Genomic DNA, 15,595 nt, shown 5'->3' with positions numbered 1-15,595 from the left:
CCTCATTCCTTTCTTCTCAAACTCAGAAAACAATAATATTTTATTTGGGGGATCCACAGAGGAATCCTATTTTTTCAGAATCACATTTTTTCAGAACACTAAATCCTTAGTGAGTCTGTAGTGAGAGTTGTCTGTGTGAAGGCCAGTGCTAGTAAAGGCTGCTATTGAATAATTTTCAGCATTTTGTGTATCTTCAGCTCTGTTTCATATAACAGTGTATATGGCTTCATGGGATGTACTTCCAGGACTTAATGTTAGTTCTTAGCATCTTGCAAGTTGGACCTGCTTCAGGAAGGAATTCAAGAGGGATCTGTCCAAGAACTTGACTGACTCTCACAAATTTGTACAAAATCTATTTCTGCACCAATTAAGACTTTTGTCAGAGACATTTAAGTTGCCTTACTGCTTTGCACTAATCTTGGTTCAAACTGTTAATTTGTGGAATGAATTTCTGACGCCTGGGACTGTTAAGGCATTAGTAGGGTAATAACTATCTGACAGAGGTCTATTTGATATTTTGAGTGGATAGAGCTTTGACAGCCTCTTTCTACCTGGTTATCATAGAATCAGGGTTGGAAAAGATCATCAAGTCCTATCAGTGGCTATGTAGCTGTCAACAGGATTTTTGTGCCCACTATTCTTATAATAAATTTTGCTTTTGTTCTTTTCAAAGTCATTTGAAATCACGGCTGTGGCACAACACAATTGCACGTGTAACAATTGCCTGCTGCTTTTTTGTATGTGCTTTTGCAAGCTGAAAGGAGGATAGAGCTGTCTGTATCATCATGGAACCAAGTGTGCTCTGTCATCATATGCCCATGGTATGGCTGGTGAGGACATCTCCAGGAGCCTGAATGGAGTAGTGCAACGCAAGCTTTGTTTAGTTAACATATCTGACAAGGTAAATTCAAAGTGCTCCCAAATTATGTATTACAACAATATTCAGAAATTTTGTCTGTGTTTCTTTGAAGCACTTAGGCCATGGTTGGAGGTAGTACTGTTATTGAGGCAGACTGTGTAATGAATCTTAGTTTCATTCTGCCGGTTTTGGGAGGAGGTCATTATTAAGGTGCTATGAATTTTACTGTGGGCTCTGTATTAATCTGTGCTAGTCCTGGCATCTTGGGAAACCTTGGAAATCAACGGGAGAGAATAACTAGAAACACGGTGCTTTCCAAAGCAATAGGTGAAATATCATGTCTGCAGATCAGATGTTCATTGTTGTGAACAACAGTTTTTCCATTTGTTTGTTTAATCATTTATTTAAGAAGACAACTGGAAAGTTCCTAAAAAACCTTAGACCACTTTAAGTGTATCTTCTTGTCTAACTGGTTCAAATTTAGGACAGTGTTTGTGGAGTACTGAACTGAAGATGGAGGTAATTGCTAGCAACAAAGCTGTCTCATTTATCCTTCAGGCTTTTTTCTTTACTGTTGCTGCTTGGAACTGAAATTTGTCATCTCAGAGTTTTAGTGCTAGGTAAGGTTTAAATCTGTGACTTTGTTAAACCATTTGCAAAGAACCATTCTTCACTTTTAAGTAAGCAATCCCTGATAAATTGACCAGTACAGCTGAAGGCTATTTCATGTTTTAATCTTTCAATTTCTTGAAATAGTGTTTGGGGTAGAAAAGAGAGTGCACAAAGAATGTCACAACTTCTACCCTCAGGCAAAGCTGAATCCCTTTATTTCTGCTTAATACTATCCTAGGAGTATTGTATTAGTCATAACCCAGAAAGCTCTACATCCTATGCTACAGTTTTCGAGGATGCTGGTAAAAGCTTTTCATACTGAGGCTGTTTAAACTTATTCTGTTATCCCATTTTTAAACCTAACTTAGGAAAATTTGCTTATGCAGCCCCCTAGCACATCTGTAATGTCCAGCTACTCTTTTAAGAATTTACTTTCTGCTCTTCTCTTGAATTAGTAAATACTCTCACTTCCACAACTCTACAGTCACTCTACCATGGTTTTGATTCTGCAGTAGAGATTGGGCCCCTGCAGAAGTACACACTCTTGTTTCTTCTCTGCCTACTAGCATAGTATGCAAGTGGGTATCTTGCTGTAATTCCTAGATGCAGGACAAGTTTGTATAATATTTGGCAAAGAGTTGAATTTGAAGGGGGAGTTTCTGACAATTTATGCTTATTTCAAGGGCAGAAATACTAATTTAATCATGGAATCATTAAGGTTGGAAAAGAGAAAAGACCTCTAAGATCATCTATCCAACTGTCAGCCTATCACAACCATGTATTCATTCAGTTTCTCCCAGTGGCAGGAGAAGAGCTGACTTTCAATATATGCATCAAGTTCTGACGCAGTGGAATGTACTGGCAAGAGCTTTAAAATTATTCAGTAATGCCTTTTACAAGGAGTACTTTACTCTGGTTCGTCTAATTTTTGAAGTTTGAATTTTTGAAGTGAGGAAGGAAAAGGGAAAATATTCCCTATCATTCTGCATTATATAGATTGAGGAAACCAGTTGGTTAAGGAGACAAAAGAAAAAATATGAAAGAATAAAGTAAATTAAAATCATAGATGACGTGCTTGTTGATGGAGCAGTTCACATTTGGGAATTAATGAGAAACTGAAATTTCATACCAACTTTAGAAAAGGTTAGGTTTAGATTTGTTTGTGCACAAACATTCAGTCACTCAGACTTCCCAATTCACTCCCAATATAATATAAAAAGTACACGGTACCAAGCTCAGAATTTTGGTAGGGCTGTTGCAGTCTGGTCAGCACTGCACGCTTGTGTTTTTATTTTGTTTTTAATAAAAACAGGATTTCCAGTGAACTCTTAAAATCATCCCGAAACTCTGAGCACTGAAGTCCAAGTTAGTCACCGTGACTTTACTAGAGACTGGAAATAATTTTCTCGTGCAGGCATAGAATGTAAGGCTGTCTACATTTTAAAACATATAGCCATAGAAGCATCTTTATGATGATGCTTTTATATTGAACAACAACTTGCCTGAGTATCGTTCCTGTGAGCAACCTTTCTTGTGACAGGACAGGTCTCCCTGAAGTATCCCTGTGAATGATAGCAGATATGCATATAAGGGCAAAAAAAGAGTAAGCAAGCATCATGGCTTTGTCATGACTGAGAATTGTATTAAATGAATGGAGTCCTCAACATACCTTGAGAAGTGTATGCTGAGCAACAGGGACTCTAATTGCAATAATACAGAATATCAAAATTAGTATTTATAGTTGACAACTGTATGTTTGCATGTAATTCCTGGATTGGAATGGATACGTAGTTCCTGATGAATTAAGCCTTTAACTGAAGGATTAAAGTAAACTTTTGAGCATCCTTTTTGTGTTAATTCATTTCTGATGTGGCTTTCATTATGTCTCATCAGTGAAGCAACTGGAGAACAAATAGGAAGGTGCATCACGCCCAGAGCAAGGCAGATCAGTTCTCCATTTTTAGGAACGGTTTTATTTTATCAGTCTGTTAATACCTAAAGATTATTTTCTTTAATAAATAAGTGAGGGTTGGCATATATATATTTCAATTGTTTTAGGATCTCCTGCTTCTTTTCCCTTACAATTTAAAAGCAAATAAAAACCCCCAGAACTTCAAAATTAGGTTAGAAATTGAATCTGACAAACCTTTTGGCATGTAATAGTGTCTAATACCAAGAAGAATTTCTTTCACTTAGAAATTCCAGTTCTTAGTGAGTGCAGAAATGTTCTTTGTATTCATAAAATGATAACATTTTATTAAAAGCTGTTCATGTCAAGAGGTAAGTAATTTGTATGACTTTGGAAATTGATAGAAGGTGATGGTAGCAGCTTTGTCCTCCTTGTAAGCCATGGCACTTTGGATGTGCTTCTTTGGGGGAGGAGTGTTTCATAGAACAGTTGCTCTTCTTGACACCAGACCTGACATAAATTTGCTAACAAATACTTAGCATGTTCTGGGTGTTTCGGCTTTGCTTTTCTAAGGGCTGTTAACTGTAGATTTATGGTATAAGTTGATTTAATCAGTTCTTGCAACAGGACTTGACAAGGATTTGCTTCACCAAGACATCAATGAACAATTAGAGATAAGTGTCAAGATGCTGGATTTGAGACTTTATCCTGTGAAGTAAAATGCCTTACGTTCCTTGATTATACTAGAGATTGGTTTTAGTTCTGAGATGGTTTACTTGGTCTATTTTTTGCACAGAATTCAGAGCTGTGATTTTACTTCATGAAAAGTTTTCATTTTGATAGTGCTGTGTATTGGCTGGGTCATGGGTTTCACTGGATTTGGTATGTCACTAATATATGAAGATATTTTTGAAGTTGACAATGATACTTCAGCAAAATGTGGCTCAGGTGGTGATACTAAATGTATGGATGGGGGCAGCAGGCATGCAGTGAAGCTACCATGGAAAAAATCTTTTTGGTGCAGGTAGAGAGAACACAGTGTTGGTGTCAGAGTTCTTTTGACCTTTTTTGTGCTGCTGTTCAAAACAGAAGGAAACATCTTTACCTGCAGAGAATGTTCTGCTTCCATGCTTGGTTATGAGAAGTACATGATGCTTATAGTAAGTTACCTTGGTGCTGCACCAAAATATAGATCTGTATTCCTTACCATAGTGCTAAGATTGACTTCAATATTTTACCCATGTTAATGAGTATTAGTTTGCTTTGCATTCCTTCAGTTGATCAGCATGGTTCGGAACTTGTGAAGAACTGATATGCTGTGATGTGTTAAGGGAGTTTTTTGCCATATAGCATTCAGAAACTCAGGATATATTGTATAGAGAGGTAGGGTATGTGGGAGGACTGTGGTTTGGAGGCAGTTGAAGAGACAGGTTTTGAATGAAGATGTTAGGGAAATGTGTATGTAGGTCAGGAAGCAGGGATAGGACAATGTTGCCTTAATGAGCCAACCTAGGGATTGCTGTGATTTTAATATAATCGACTTGATTATTTTGAGGTCTTTCTTTTGTGGCTCTTTTCTAAGAAGACTGGTTGGAGTTCTATTGGCTGACTTTTCGAGGGATATTCAGCTAGGCCAAAGCTGGAAGCTGCTGTTGGCTGAACTGGCCGACCACATTAACAACTCCATCTGAGCATTACTTTGCCTTGTGTAATTAAGCAGGAGCTGATAATGCTGCCCCTGTGCTCTAATTGGCAGTACTTTTAAATTGCTTTGTTCTTTGTCTGTTCCTTACTCAGTTATGTTTGAAAAAGTTGGTGACTGTTACTTCCATGTGTTCCTGTAGGCAACTGTGCAGATGGTTCTGTAATGCAGTGAGACAATTTTTTCCTTCTTTTTTTTTATTCTCTACACTCATTGAGTGTATAAAAACAGAATCTATAGAATATGTACTGTAGATATCTGTTTTATAAGCATATAGTGTTACAAATATTTTTATAGGAGTTAAATGGAAATAAAAAAATGTGTAATCATGGGCGCATTGGTGGTTTCCCAGTTTCCATTGTTTCCAGAATGGAACTGAGCAAATAGAACAAATTTGAAATAGAGATGAGAAGTGGCACATGCTGGTACTGTAACTTAAACCATCGTCTGTGAAACATTACATGTGTAGTGTTCTTATGTCTGTATTATCTTTCCCTGTTTTCATTTCCTTGTAGAACTGACAATCAGAATAATGAAAACTGCTTTTTCATCTTAAGATCTGGTGTATATATATGGCAGTCTTTACTATGCTTTTCCTTGTTTTGTAAATAAGTAGGTTAAAAAGAGAATAAGGAAGCCTTGCTGCATGTGTCCTGCTTCTTCGTTAAGCTGAATGTTGGGAAACGTATGGAAGCAAAGGCACAGTATGCCTAATAGTACCTGTATTGAACATGTGCCATTGAAACTAGCATGGCAGTGACACCTTTTAATTGAACCTATTGTAGCAGGGTGGCTTCCTGTATGCAAGGCAGTACTTGCCACACACAGAGTAAGGCTTTGTTTACTATTGCATTCTTGTAGAAAAAGCATTTCTTCCTATTTTGTGTCCCTCTTGGAATATGTCTACAACTTTTGGACTGAAATTTTGTGTATGTTTAAAGAGGGTAGAATGCAAGGAAAGAAGAAAAAGCTTAAGATAAAACTTCTTAGTCCAAGTCACTTTGCGATACCGTCTGGTTTCTACTCAAGAGACTTCCTGTTCCAGTGTGATAAATAATTGCTTGGTAATTGCAAGGTAATTGTTTGGGTGACTGTGAGCCATTTTATGATCATTTGAAGTTGTACTTTCTTCATTTCAATCAAGTGAAAATGCCTAATACTGACATACACAACTTAGTATTTGGTGTTTTAGAAACAAACAAACAAAAAAGCAATATTTTTGAGTACCAAAGAACATGTTAAAACTCTTGCTAAATTGATGGAGCACGTTTTTATTAGTTGGAATTAAAGGGTTCCTTAGTAGTTTCTTGTCATAGTAGTTAATTGCTTAGAGCCGGGAGAATATAATGTTCTGTTTTGTATGTCCAGTTTTACCTGTGATGAGGCCTTAACATATGACTTAAGCTCTGGGATGCTGTGGTCATGCAGACACACAAACAAAGCTTGGGATTCACCACCTCTAATGTCAGTGTATTTAACCCAGTTACCTTAGGCTTCCTTTGCAGTGCAGAACATAGGTGTGAATCACCTCCTTAAATTTCTCAAATGAATTACATTCTAACAGTACTCATATGTTCCATTCTAGTTAGTGGAGAGCAGGGTGACAAGGCGAGATGTTGGTGTTTACATCGATGTAGGTGTCAAGGTGACCAAATGTGATCTGCCCCTTTAGCATGTCTAAATACAGCACCATCTCCTAAACTTGAATATAGCTGAAAGTTATATCAGCTGTGAACTGGGAAGAGTTTCTGCACAGTTACTGTTTAAATCCCAACGTAAAGATGGAAAATGTTCAGTCTAATTGATGGTTCTGTACAAATACTGATGCATGAAGATAAGTACAAAACAATACAAAACATTGGTACAAATCAAGCATGTGAATAGAGTACCAAGCTTTGAACCTGGATCACAGTGCAATCTGCAGTGCAACTTTAAATGTAGTACTTTCATTGGAGAAATTGAAACTGGGCATTCTACTAATCCAGAAAGAAGTAACTTTAAGAGTGTTTATTATGTTGAAAGAGTGGTACCAACTTAGTGATGTGTTGGATTCTAATTGTTAATCAAACTATTTTAGTATGAGTTTGAATTGATACCGTCAAAGCTTACTGCATGTTAGTGGTTTTATTTTCGTCCATGTGAGCTTTTCAGAGCAATCTTAATTAATGGCATCAAGATACTATGATGCTTGTTCGTGAATAGCGTGCATTTGTTATTCATTAGATTGGCAAAGCACGCTAATCACATACTCAGAAGATGAAGTAATCATTCATTACATTTGTGTTTTCATTGACTTAAATAGTTTTGTGAATGATTGTGAAGGTATTTTCCAGGGTTCTGTTTTTTCTTTTCAAAACAGATAAATCAAAGCTCCCGAAGTTTTGCAGTTATCTTTTAGAGAGGGCTCACTTGACAGTCCAACTGTCTTCATCTTTTAGTATAAAATAGAAAAGCAGCTGAACATCAGTTGCTTTTTTTTTTTTATTACTACTCTAGTGCAACTGGTTACTTAAGTTACCACAGATGTTCAGTTCTCAGGGATGGGGGGAGTATGTCATCAAATAATCTGAGAATGTAGACTACGCACAGAAAGTTGGGGAAGACTAATGATTACTCACCAGCCTGTTCATTACAGCTCCCTAGGCACTGAGTGTGAATTCATCATGCCAAACTACTTGACTGTGCTTGAGATTCCGGGCATAACTGGCTGGGTTTGAAAGACACTCAAGTTGCATTTAAAACTGACAAGTAACTAATCAGCAAGAAAAGGAAGAGAATGTTTAATTCATGGATATGTTATGGTACAACAGTCTAGATTCCAGTACTCATGCTGAGCTGTATCTTGCCACTGCTCTATCTCTAATCACTGCAGTTCTTTGGTGGGAAAATGATGGTGATCAGAGTAAAGGACTTGAGAATATGAGCTATAGTAATGCTTGGACAGAATCCAAAAAGTTCTTGTTTGGTTTTGAATGTGGCTCTTGTTGGCATGCTTAACCTTTTGTTGTTAAACTTTCTGTGCTAGCAGGTCATTATTGTGAACGCATGACTGTCCTAACTCTTGCTTTGTTTCCGTAGTCATATTGATCAAACAACAACATGGCAAGATCCCAGGAAGGCCATGCTTTCCCAGATGAACGTTACAGCTCCCACCAGTCCTCCCGTGCAACAGAACTTAATGAACTCAGCATCAGGTAAGCAAAAACTGTTTTTGTGGAGAAGGTCATATAAATGAAGATACTGCTAGCTATTTTAATCAGGAAGATGTGGGGGGGAGAGGAGTTGAAATCTCACAGTTGTCTGTTTATTTTTAAACTTTAAATTTGTGAAGAATGATGCATCAAGCAAGGAACTGATACTTGAGGTGAGAGAACGTATAATATTTGTTGACAAAGAGTATGCTGTAAGTTTTGGGTCTGTTTTATTTTTTTCAAGTGGATGAGTCAAACATTTGAAGAAACAGAATTCCTGCCTCTATTTCTTCTGACTGAAAATGCCGTTAAACTGATTAAAAGAATTTTCATTAAATTATTACCATTTTGCTCTAAAGCTAGAGCTTCTGCAATGTTTGGTTTGTATGTTTTGTTTCGTTTTGCCTTCCCTTGCTCACTTACTATGCTAAGCGTGTCACCATTCATTTATAATTTCCACATTGGTTATGGACATCTTCGCTTAACAAATAAAGCAAACACCTGGAAAGTCTTTTTTAGAAATAAAGTTGTTTTTTCTTCTTTTCCAATCATTTCCAAAACAATATATGCTGATTATTATTTCTTCAGCTGACGAAATCAGATGTCTTTTCCTGTAACATAGAATAGTCTTTCAGCTAATCTAAGGAAGTCTGTTACTAGACAGCAGGAAGGTATGCTTATTCTTACTATAAAATCTGCTACATAGTTTTGTTGTCCTGATGGTGCAGAGAGCAAGCAGATAAACTTGGTCCCATGCTATTTTTACTGCTGCACGCTTCTCTATGCTTTGTCACTGTCTCGTCACTGAGGTTGACATGTTTTTCATTTTTTTCAGTCTGATTTTGTCATGTGTATGTCTGCTTTTCTTATATTTCACAAAAGTTATTCTCTGGTGCTGCTTTTTGTTGTCCGTTTTGACAGCTTTGTTTCATGCTGCAATTCATATGCTGTAGACAATACCAAAAGATTAACAGGCATGATCAAACTGTGCTGTTCATGACTGGGTGTTAGATGGAAGCTGATCAAACTTTTTTGCTGGCTAGGCCAGGAGGTTGGATTATCCTGGCGCAAATGAAAGAGATCTGTTCAGATTCAGAAAGTCATGATTCAGAACAATTAAGCTCTCAGTGTCTAATGTGAAAATACAATCTGATTATTGTTCTTTTCTGTAAATATATGCTAAGAAACCTGTAGCAAAAGAGAATGATATGTTTTTGTAGAATCAGAAGAACAGAGAATAGGAGAAAGGAAAACAGCTCCCCTGGTCTGTCTTGCCTTTGGTTTATCTTATTTATATATAAACTCTATACTAGTCTATTTGAATATGCTAGTCAATTACTGACATAAATTCTGTATTTTAAGATGACTCAAACCTTCCATTGTATTATAGTATTAGCAGAAAAACAGTGTTGATAGTGAAGTAGGAAGTGCTGTATATACTTACAAAAAAAAAAAAAAAATCCTTAACAAAAAAAAAAGTAAACAAAATGGTTTGTTTTAAGGGGAAAGAATCTTTGAAAAATAAATCTAGTAGTCAGTAATGAAGGGCTATGCTAAAAAGAAAATCAATAAATTAAAAGTAATTGATTGATGCAAGTGAAACTTCTGTATATTGTTACTCTAGCAATGCGATTCCATGAGTACTTGTTTGGTTAAGTTGAGGTAATGTTATTTGGAATTGGCTCTTGGGGGTGCACCTACTAATGCTTAACTTGATTGTGTTTGACAAGTGTTTTTAATTAAATAATATTGAACTTGTACTTATTGTATGATTCCATTTCTGATACCTTATTTGGTAAATCCTCATGTCAGTCTTTAACTGTATATTTGTTTTTACTGAAGCTGCATATACTTGGTTTTGTCACTGTGTACTTCTGAGTTTATGGTGGTTTGCTTGATGGCCTCATAAAGAATGAGAAAAATGGAAAAATCAAGTAACTACCCACTCAGCTCAGTGGAATTTAAATCTGACAGCATCATATAGGCATAAGGCTCCTTAATGTTCTAATTTGGCAGTTTGGCCTCAAGAACTGGGAAATAAGGTTGAGACCTCTTCAAGTCAAAATTTTCCTGTTCTGAAGTACTGCTGGCAGTGAAACGTGCCCTAGTGCTGAGAGAGCCTTTCATGAGAGAGATTGGGAAAAGTGTAAGTCCTGGGACAGCTGGAGGTCATTGACTTACAAAAAAAAATGTCCGCAAGAGAATGTTTTTCTTTCTGTGCATCCTTGTATGGTGCTCATTAATTGTAGCCCTTCATTGGAAGCTACAGACCAATCTTTAGTGTACTTAATTGCAGAATGTTGTAGTAACTTGCAAGTAAAGTTGCTGTGGTGAAATCTGAAAGCAGGGGTTTTTAGGAGTTGCCATGAGGGTCACTGGAAGGTTATATTAGCTAGAATTAAGAACAGGAAAACAAACTGAGAAGGAGGGATAGAACAGAACTTGGAGAACTGTTGTCTGCATACTGAAGGTAAACCTGCTGGGTTTTCTGGGTGAGAAGGATCAGTGGAGCTCAGGATGTAGGAGGGAAAGCCGATTTGTGGTAAGGATGAAGGCAGGTCAGCAGTGTGTTTGAAATCGAAACTGGCATAGGGAGGATGTAGATTAGCATGAGATGGAGATTTTTAGGGTTTTTTATCACTTTGTGGATGGACTGTTTGATGAGTGTTAGTAAGCATACCTCCTCTACCACAAGGCATCAGTATGTGAAAGGGAGGATGTTTTTGTTTTAGGTTCTTTGGTATGTTTTTGTCTCAGCTCTACTGAACCTGGCTTCCTCAAGTAAATTGTGCAATCTACTAAAATGTTTTGTGCCATGTGTATGGAGAAGCATAGTGCTTTTTTAAATGACATTTGTTGTTTAATCTTCTGATAAATATGATTGCATTTTCATAATAATAACAGGAAGAAGACAAGCTTGTTTCTTCCAAAGTGCAATATATTTAGAAATTGGTTTAGAACATTCTCATTCTTTTCTGTTTTTTAACCATTTTACCTTAAAGATACTGCAGGAAAAGTGATATTTGTTCTGTCTTGATTTATTTTTATTTAACACTAAAAAAATGTACAGTTCCAACAAAAGTGAAGTTATGCATCTGATTATAAACAATGCTTGTTTCTTATAATAATTATCGTTGATATAAATTGAATAAAACAAAGTGCATTTATACACTGCCCTTCTTCAGTTACTTTTATTTTCTTGAGTCATGCTTAACAGTGCTGCTTACTTGAGCCTATTCTGCTTGCTTGCAGACAGCAGATCATTGGATCTGGAGCAGATTAGCTGTCTTTGTCCTCGGCTTCCCTTGCACTGCAATTTTGTATTGCCTTTCCTGGTGAAAGTTTGTAGACCCTGTGTTATTCCATGGACTCTTGAAGTTAGGTTGCAGTGCCACGTTTAAGATTGGTTAGGAAGATTAACTTTCACAGTCATAACTTCAGGTCGTCTTGTGTGGTTTGTGTTGTTGTTGGTTGTTTTTTCCCACTGTGGGGGGTAGAGAGAAATGTAGCAATAACTAAAACAAGTTCTTCTCATGGATTCATGCTGCTTTCGTTTGTGGGCTTCCATTCTGCGTAACCAGTCATACTACAAATTCTGCTTTGTGTATATTCAGCATTGCTTATGGTCTGTTGTGAAATTCAAGTTTCAAAGTGTCTGCATGACATGAATGTTTCATGTCTTCCTTACCATTTTTAATAATAATAAAACTTTTTGTAAGCTGTACTGAGTTGACAGAATAAAGTTGGACTCCTGGTAAATTCTGTACATTTTGATATCATTTAAAAAAGTTTGATAATTGCAGTGGTGCCATGATTTCACAGAGGAAGATTAGGAAGTTTCATGAAGGTCAGTGTTCGTATATGGTGATTCTTGCTGTTGGTGTTTCAGTTCTTTTGTCATCTGTGAGCTTTTTTTTTTAATAGCTAGAGATGCTATCTAATATGCATTAACCTTCTGATTAAAATGCAGTTTTATTTACATTTATTTTACACTTGCACATCAGTGACTGTAAGGACTTGTGAGATTTACTTGGGATATCAGCATAGGTTGCATTTATATTATCTTTTCGCTTTAGTTATTCTTTCTGTTGCCTTTTATCTGCCAGCAGTGAGCACTGCATTTTTATGGCAATGATGGTATATTGAGAAAGTGGAATCAAGAATGGAGACATGAATTGAACAGAGACATGCACAAATACTTTTAAAATTATGTCTACTTATGTTAAGTTACAGCAATATATAAATATTTAGTTAAAGAGGAATGCCTTATCAGTGGTTTTCTAAGGATGGCTTACATTTGGAAGTTGGAATCTAATTTATGGATAACCATGTCTTTTAAAATACAGCAGTAAATGGTGAGTTGAACTAAAAGGCTAGTCTCTCCCTTTGCAAGTAACATAATAGAGCTGAAAGTAAGTTTGTGGCTGTATTCAGTTAACCAAGGAGGCATCAAACAGAACTGGAAGGATATCATGCCTCAAGGATATCATAGAATGGTTTGGGTTGGAAGGGACCTTTAAGATCACCTAGTTCCAACCGTCCTGCTATTGGCAGGGACACCTCCTACTAGACCAGGTTCCTCACAGCCCCATCCAGCCTGGCCTTGAATGCTCCCGGGGAGGGGACAACCATAACCTCTCTGGGCAAGCTGTTCCAGTGTCTTGCCACCCTCACAGTAAAGAATTTATTCCTAGTATATTGTCTAAGTCTGTTCTCTTCCAGTTTAAGACCATTTCCACTTGTCCTCTAGCTGCCTCCCCAGCTTTCCTGTAGGCCCCCTTCAGGCACTGTAAGATTGCTATTAAAAGCTCCCCCCAACTCTGAGGTCCCCCCAGAGCCTTTTCTTCGCCAAGTTGAAGAGCCAACTCTTTCAGCCTGTTCCCGTAGGATGCCAAATGTTTATGAAGGTTTAACAAAAGACTGGAAAAGTATTTGCAAGAGAGACCCTTTGACATCTAGTAAATAGGTAGACTCTTCAAGACCAGGTTGGATGGGGCCCTGGGCAACCTGGTCTAGCACCAGATTAGGAAGTTGGTGGCCCTGCCTGTGGCAGTGGGGTTGGGACTTGATCCTTCCAACCAAAGCCATTCTATGACTCTGCCTCAGGAACTCACCTGAGATACCTAGAGTCCAAGCGAGTTATAGCCTCTATACGTTTTGGATCTATACTTGCATTTAGTGCTTTATTGAAATTATAGTCTGATAGACAGCAAAGAGCTTTCATTCACTGAGCAGCAGTAAATAAATGTCCATCCACTCAGTCCAGGTGCCTGTGCTGAAAAGACTTCTGGTTACACCCAGCGTGGCTGTTGTTGTCTAACATGGACTGGAGCAATGCTGAGAATTCTGTTTCTGTTGAGCCTTTTGAGAAAAACAAGGAGATGCAGGAATTCTCCTAGATGTTCTGTGTGAATGTCTGCTACTCTTCATCATGGTTTTTCGTTTTTCCTCTGTTACTTGCCTGTAATGCTGAATTTGTCTTGACAATCTTTGGTGTCACAACTGCTCATGAAACTAAACAAATTACAGAAGGTGGTACTAATCAGTTCTCAACATGTAGGGACAACAGCAGAAACGTGCAGTTTTACCGTTACAACACGTAGGGACAACAGCAGAAAAATAGGAGCATTTTACTGGCTAGGGACGAAAGCAGCATAGTACCTAATGCCAAAAATTTTCTAGGAAAAACATTCTATTTCTGCAGCTGTTGGTGGAACTTAGCAAGGAGGAAGTGTAGCTGCTGCGGCAGCTAGGTGAGCAGACAGACCTACAGCAGACAGAGAACCTTGCCTGCATTGGTTTCTGGGAAGCTACTAGTCATCAGATCATTGAATCTAATAAGCAGTGTTCTTCCAGAAGGTAGGTGGACTGATCAGCTCCTGGCATCCTGCTTCAAAGGCATTCTTATTTGCTGCAAAGAAACATGTGGGACCAGAATACACTTTACGCATTGTTCAGCAGGACCCACACCCCAAGGGTAGTTGTGTTTTTCCTAGAGCCAGCTGTTTTTTTGGCTTTGCATTTCAAAAGAGATTTCCTTGCTGAGTTTCGTCTCCTAGAGGTTTGTGGCTTTGAAGGACTCTAGGGAGAATGGTAGTGAGAAGGTCTGCCCACATGGTGAGGGTGTTTGGCTTAGAGGTCAGCAAAAAATGTTGGTCCTCCATCAGCTTCTGCACTTGGATCACGTGTGGCCTGTCACTATGTGCCTGTGTATTTTATAAAATAGCATCTGATGGTGCAGTTGGCTGCTTTGTGAGTATGGTAACCTAGCCCAGGATCCTGTTATACTGTGGATGTGTTAGGATTTATGAATGTTTTTCAGGGTTGTCACTCTTGCTGTTCTGCTCACTGGCCTAAAAGCTGAGGTACCGCTGTTACTTGTATGCAGCGTTTAAAGCTTTGTGAGCATTAGGGGCAGGAAGGGAATATTCAATGGCTAGGGCCCTGTTTTTCCTCATATGACAGCCTGTAGCTCTGATTGTGGAGTGCTAGAGAAAGGCATATAGCATTCTGGGCCAAAATGGAAGAGTTAGAGATAGAAATGTATTATGCAGGGGATTTCTTGGGCCAAAGACTACAGTATGAAATTCTTGTCCTTGTTATGCCTTGGGGTATTACTGGAATGCAATGATGATTTTGCTCTTTTAATTTATTTTGTTTTAAAACATTCCTTCAGGAACATCTTTTGAGATTAACCAAACAAATCTAGTCCCTGCCCCCCAAGGCTTTAAGCAATGAAAATCTTCAGCAGTAATTTGAGCATAGAGCAATGTGGCAGGCAAAGAGCTAATGTAATTTGAACATGGATATAGTAGATAGTACAGGCGTTTATTTTAATTTTTGGGTGTATGTACTTTGAATCTCATGTGTGAAATTCTAAGGCATAAATAAACACAAACATTATGTTGTGCAGAATGGTCTGTTGGTCTAAATCAGGCAGACAGATGGCTTTTGGTAGTGTGTTGTTGCATCGTGCTGAGGAAAAGTGAGAAGACAGGCTGAAATATGATGGTTTCCTGGAACAGATCTTGTTCTAATTTCTGTTACATTCTTAACATTTGTAGTGAATCTTTTTGCTGTGTCATCTGAAGATCGTATTTAAATGTAAAGAAGTTCAGGCAAGATTTTCCTGCATCTAATTTAGGTACTTTTAAAGTACATATCTATCTGATTCTAAAACACGTATTTTTAAAGCACCTGCCAGACAAAATGGGGTGAACGTAGCTGAGAGAATAGTTTTCATTCTAAGTGCAGTACAGTGGAGGTGCGTCGTCATATAGACAGGAATGAGTGGTTTCTGAACAGCACAGCGATTATGATAG

General features: G+C 37.8%; 1 protein-coding gene across 8 annotated transcripts in view; it reads left to right on the top strand.

Moving 5' to 3' along the window:
• Positions 1 to 15,595, top strand: part of YAP1 (Yes1 associated transcriptional regulator) — an 84,935-nt gene that overhangs the window by 36,026 nt on the left and 33,314 nt on the right. For all 8 annotated transcript variants that reach the window (XM_090133948.1, XM_090133949.1, XM_090133950.1 and 5 more), the window contains exon 3: positions 8,161 to 8,276. In XM_090133948.1, the coding sequence (XP_089990074.1) occupies positions 8,161 to 8,276 (116 nt within the window). The remainder of the gene's footprint in view (positions 1 to 8,160; positions 8,277 to 15,595) is intronic.

Source organism: Phasianus colchicus, chromosome 1 (genome assembly GCF_987193195.1).
Source record: "Phasianus colchicus chromosome 1, bPhaCol1.hap1.1, whole genome shotgun sequence".
In the NCBI taxonomy this organism is placed as follows: Eukaryota; Metazoa; Chordata; class Aves; order Galliformes; family Phasianidae; genus Phasianus; species Phasianus colchicus.
The sequence above is the reverse complement of the archived record's forward strand: the minus strand, read 5'-3'. Positions and strand labels throughout refer to the sequence as shown.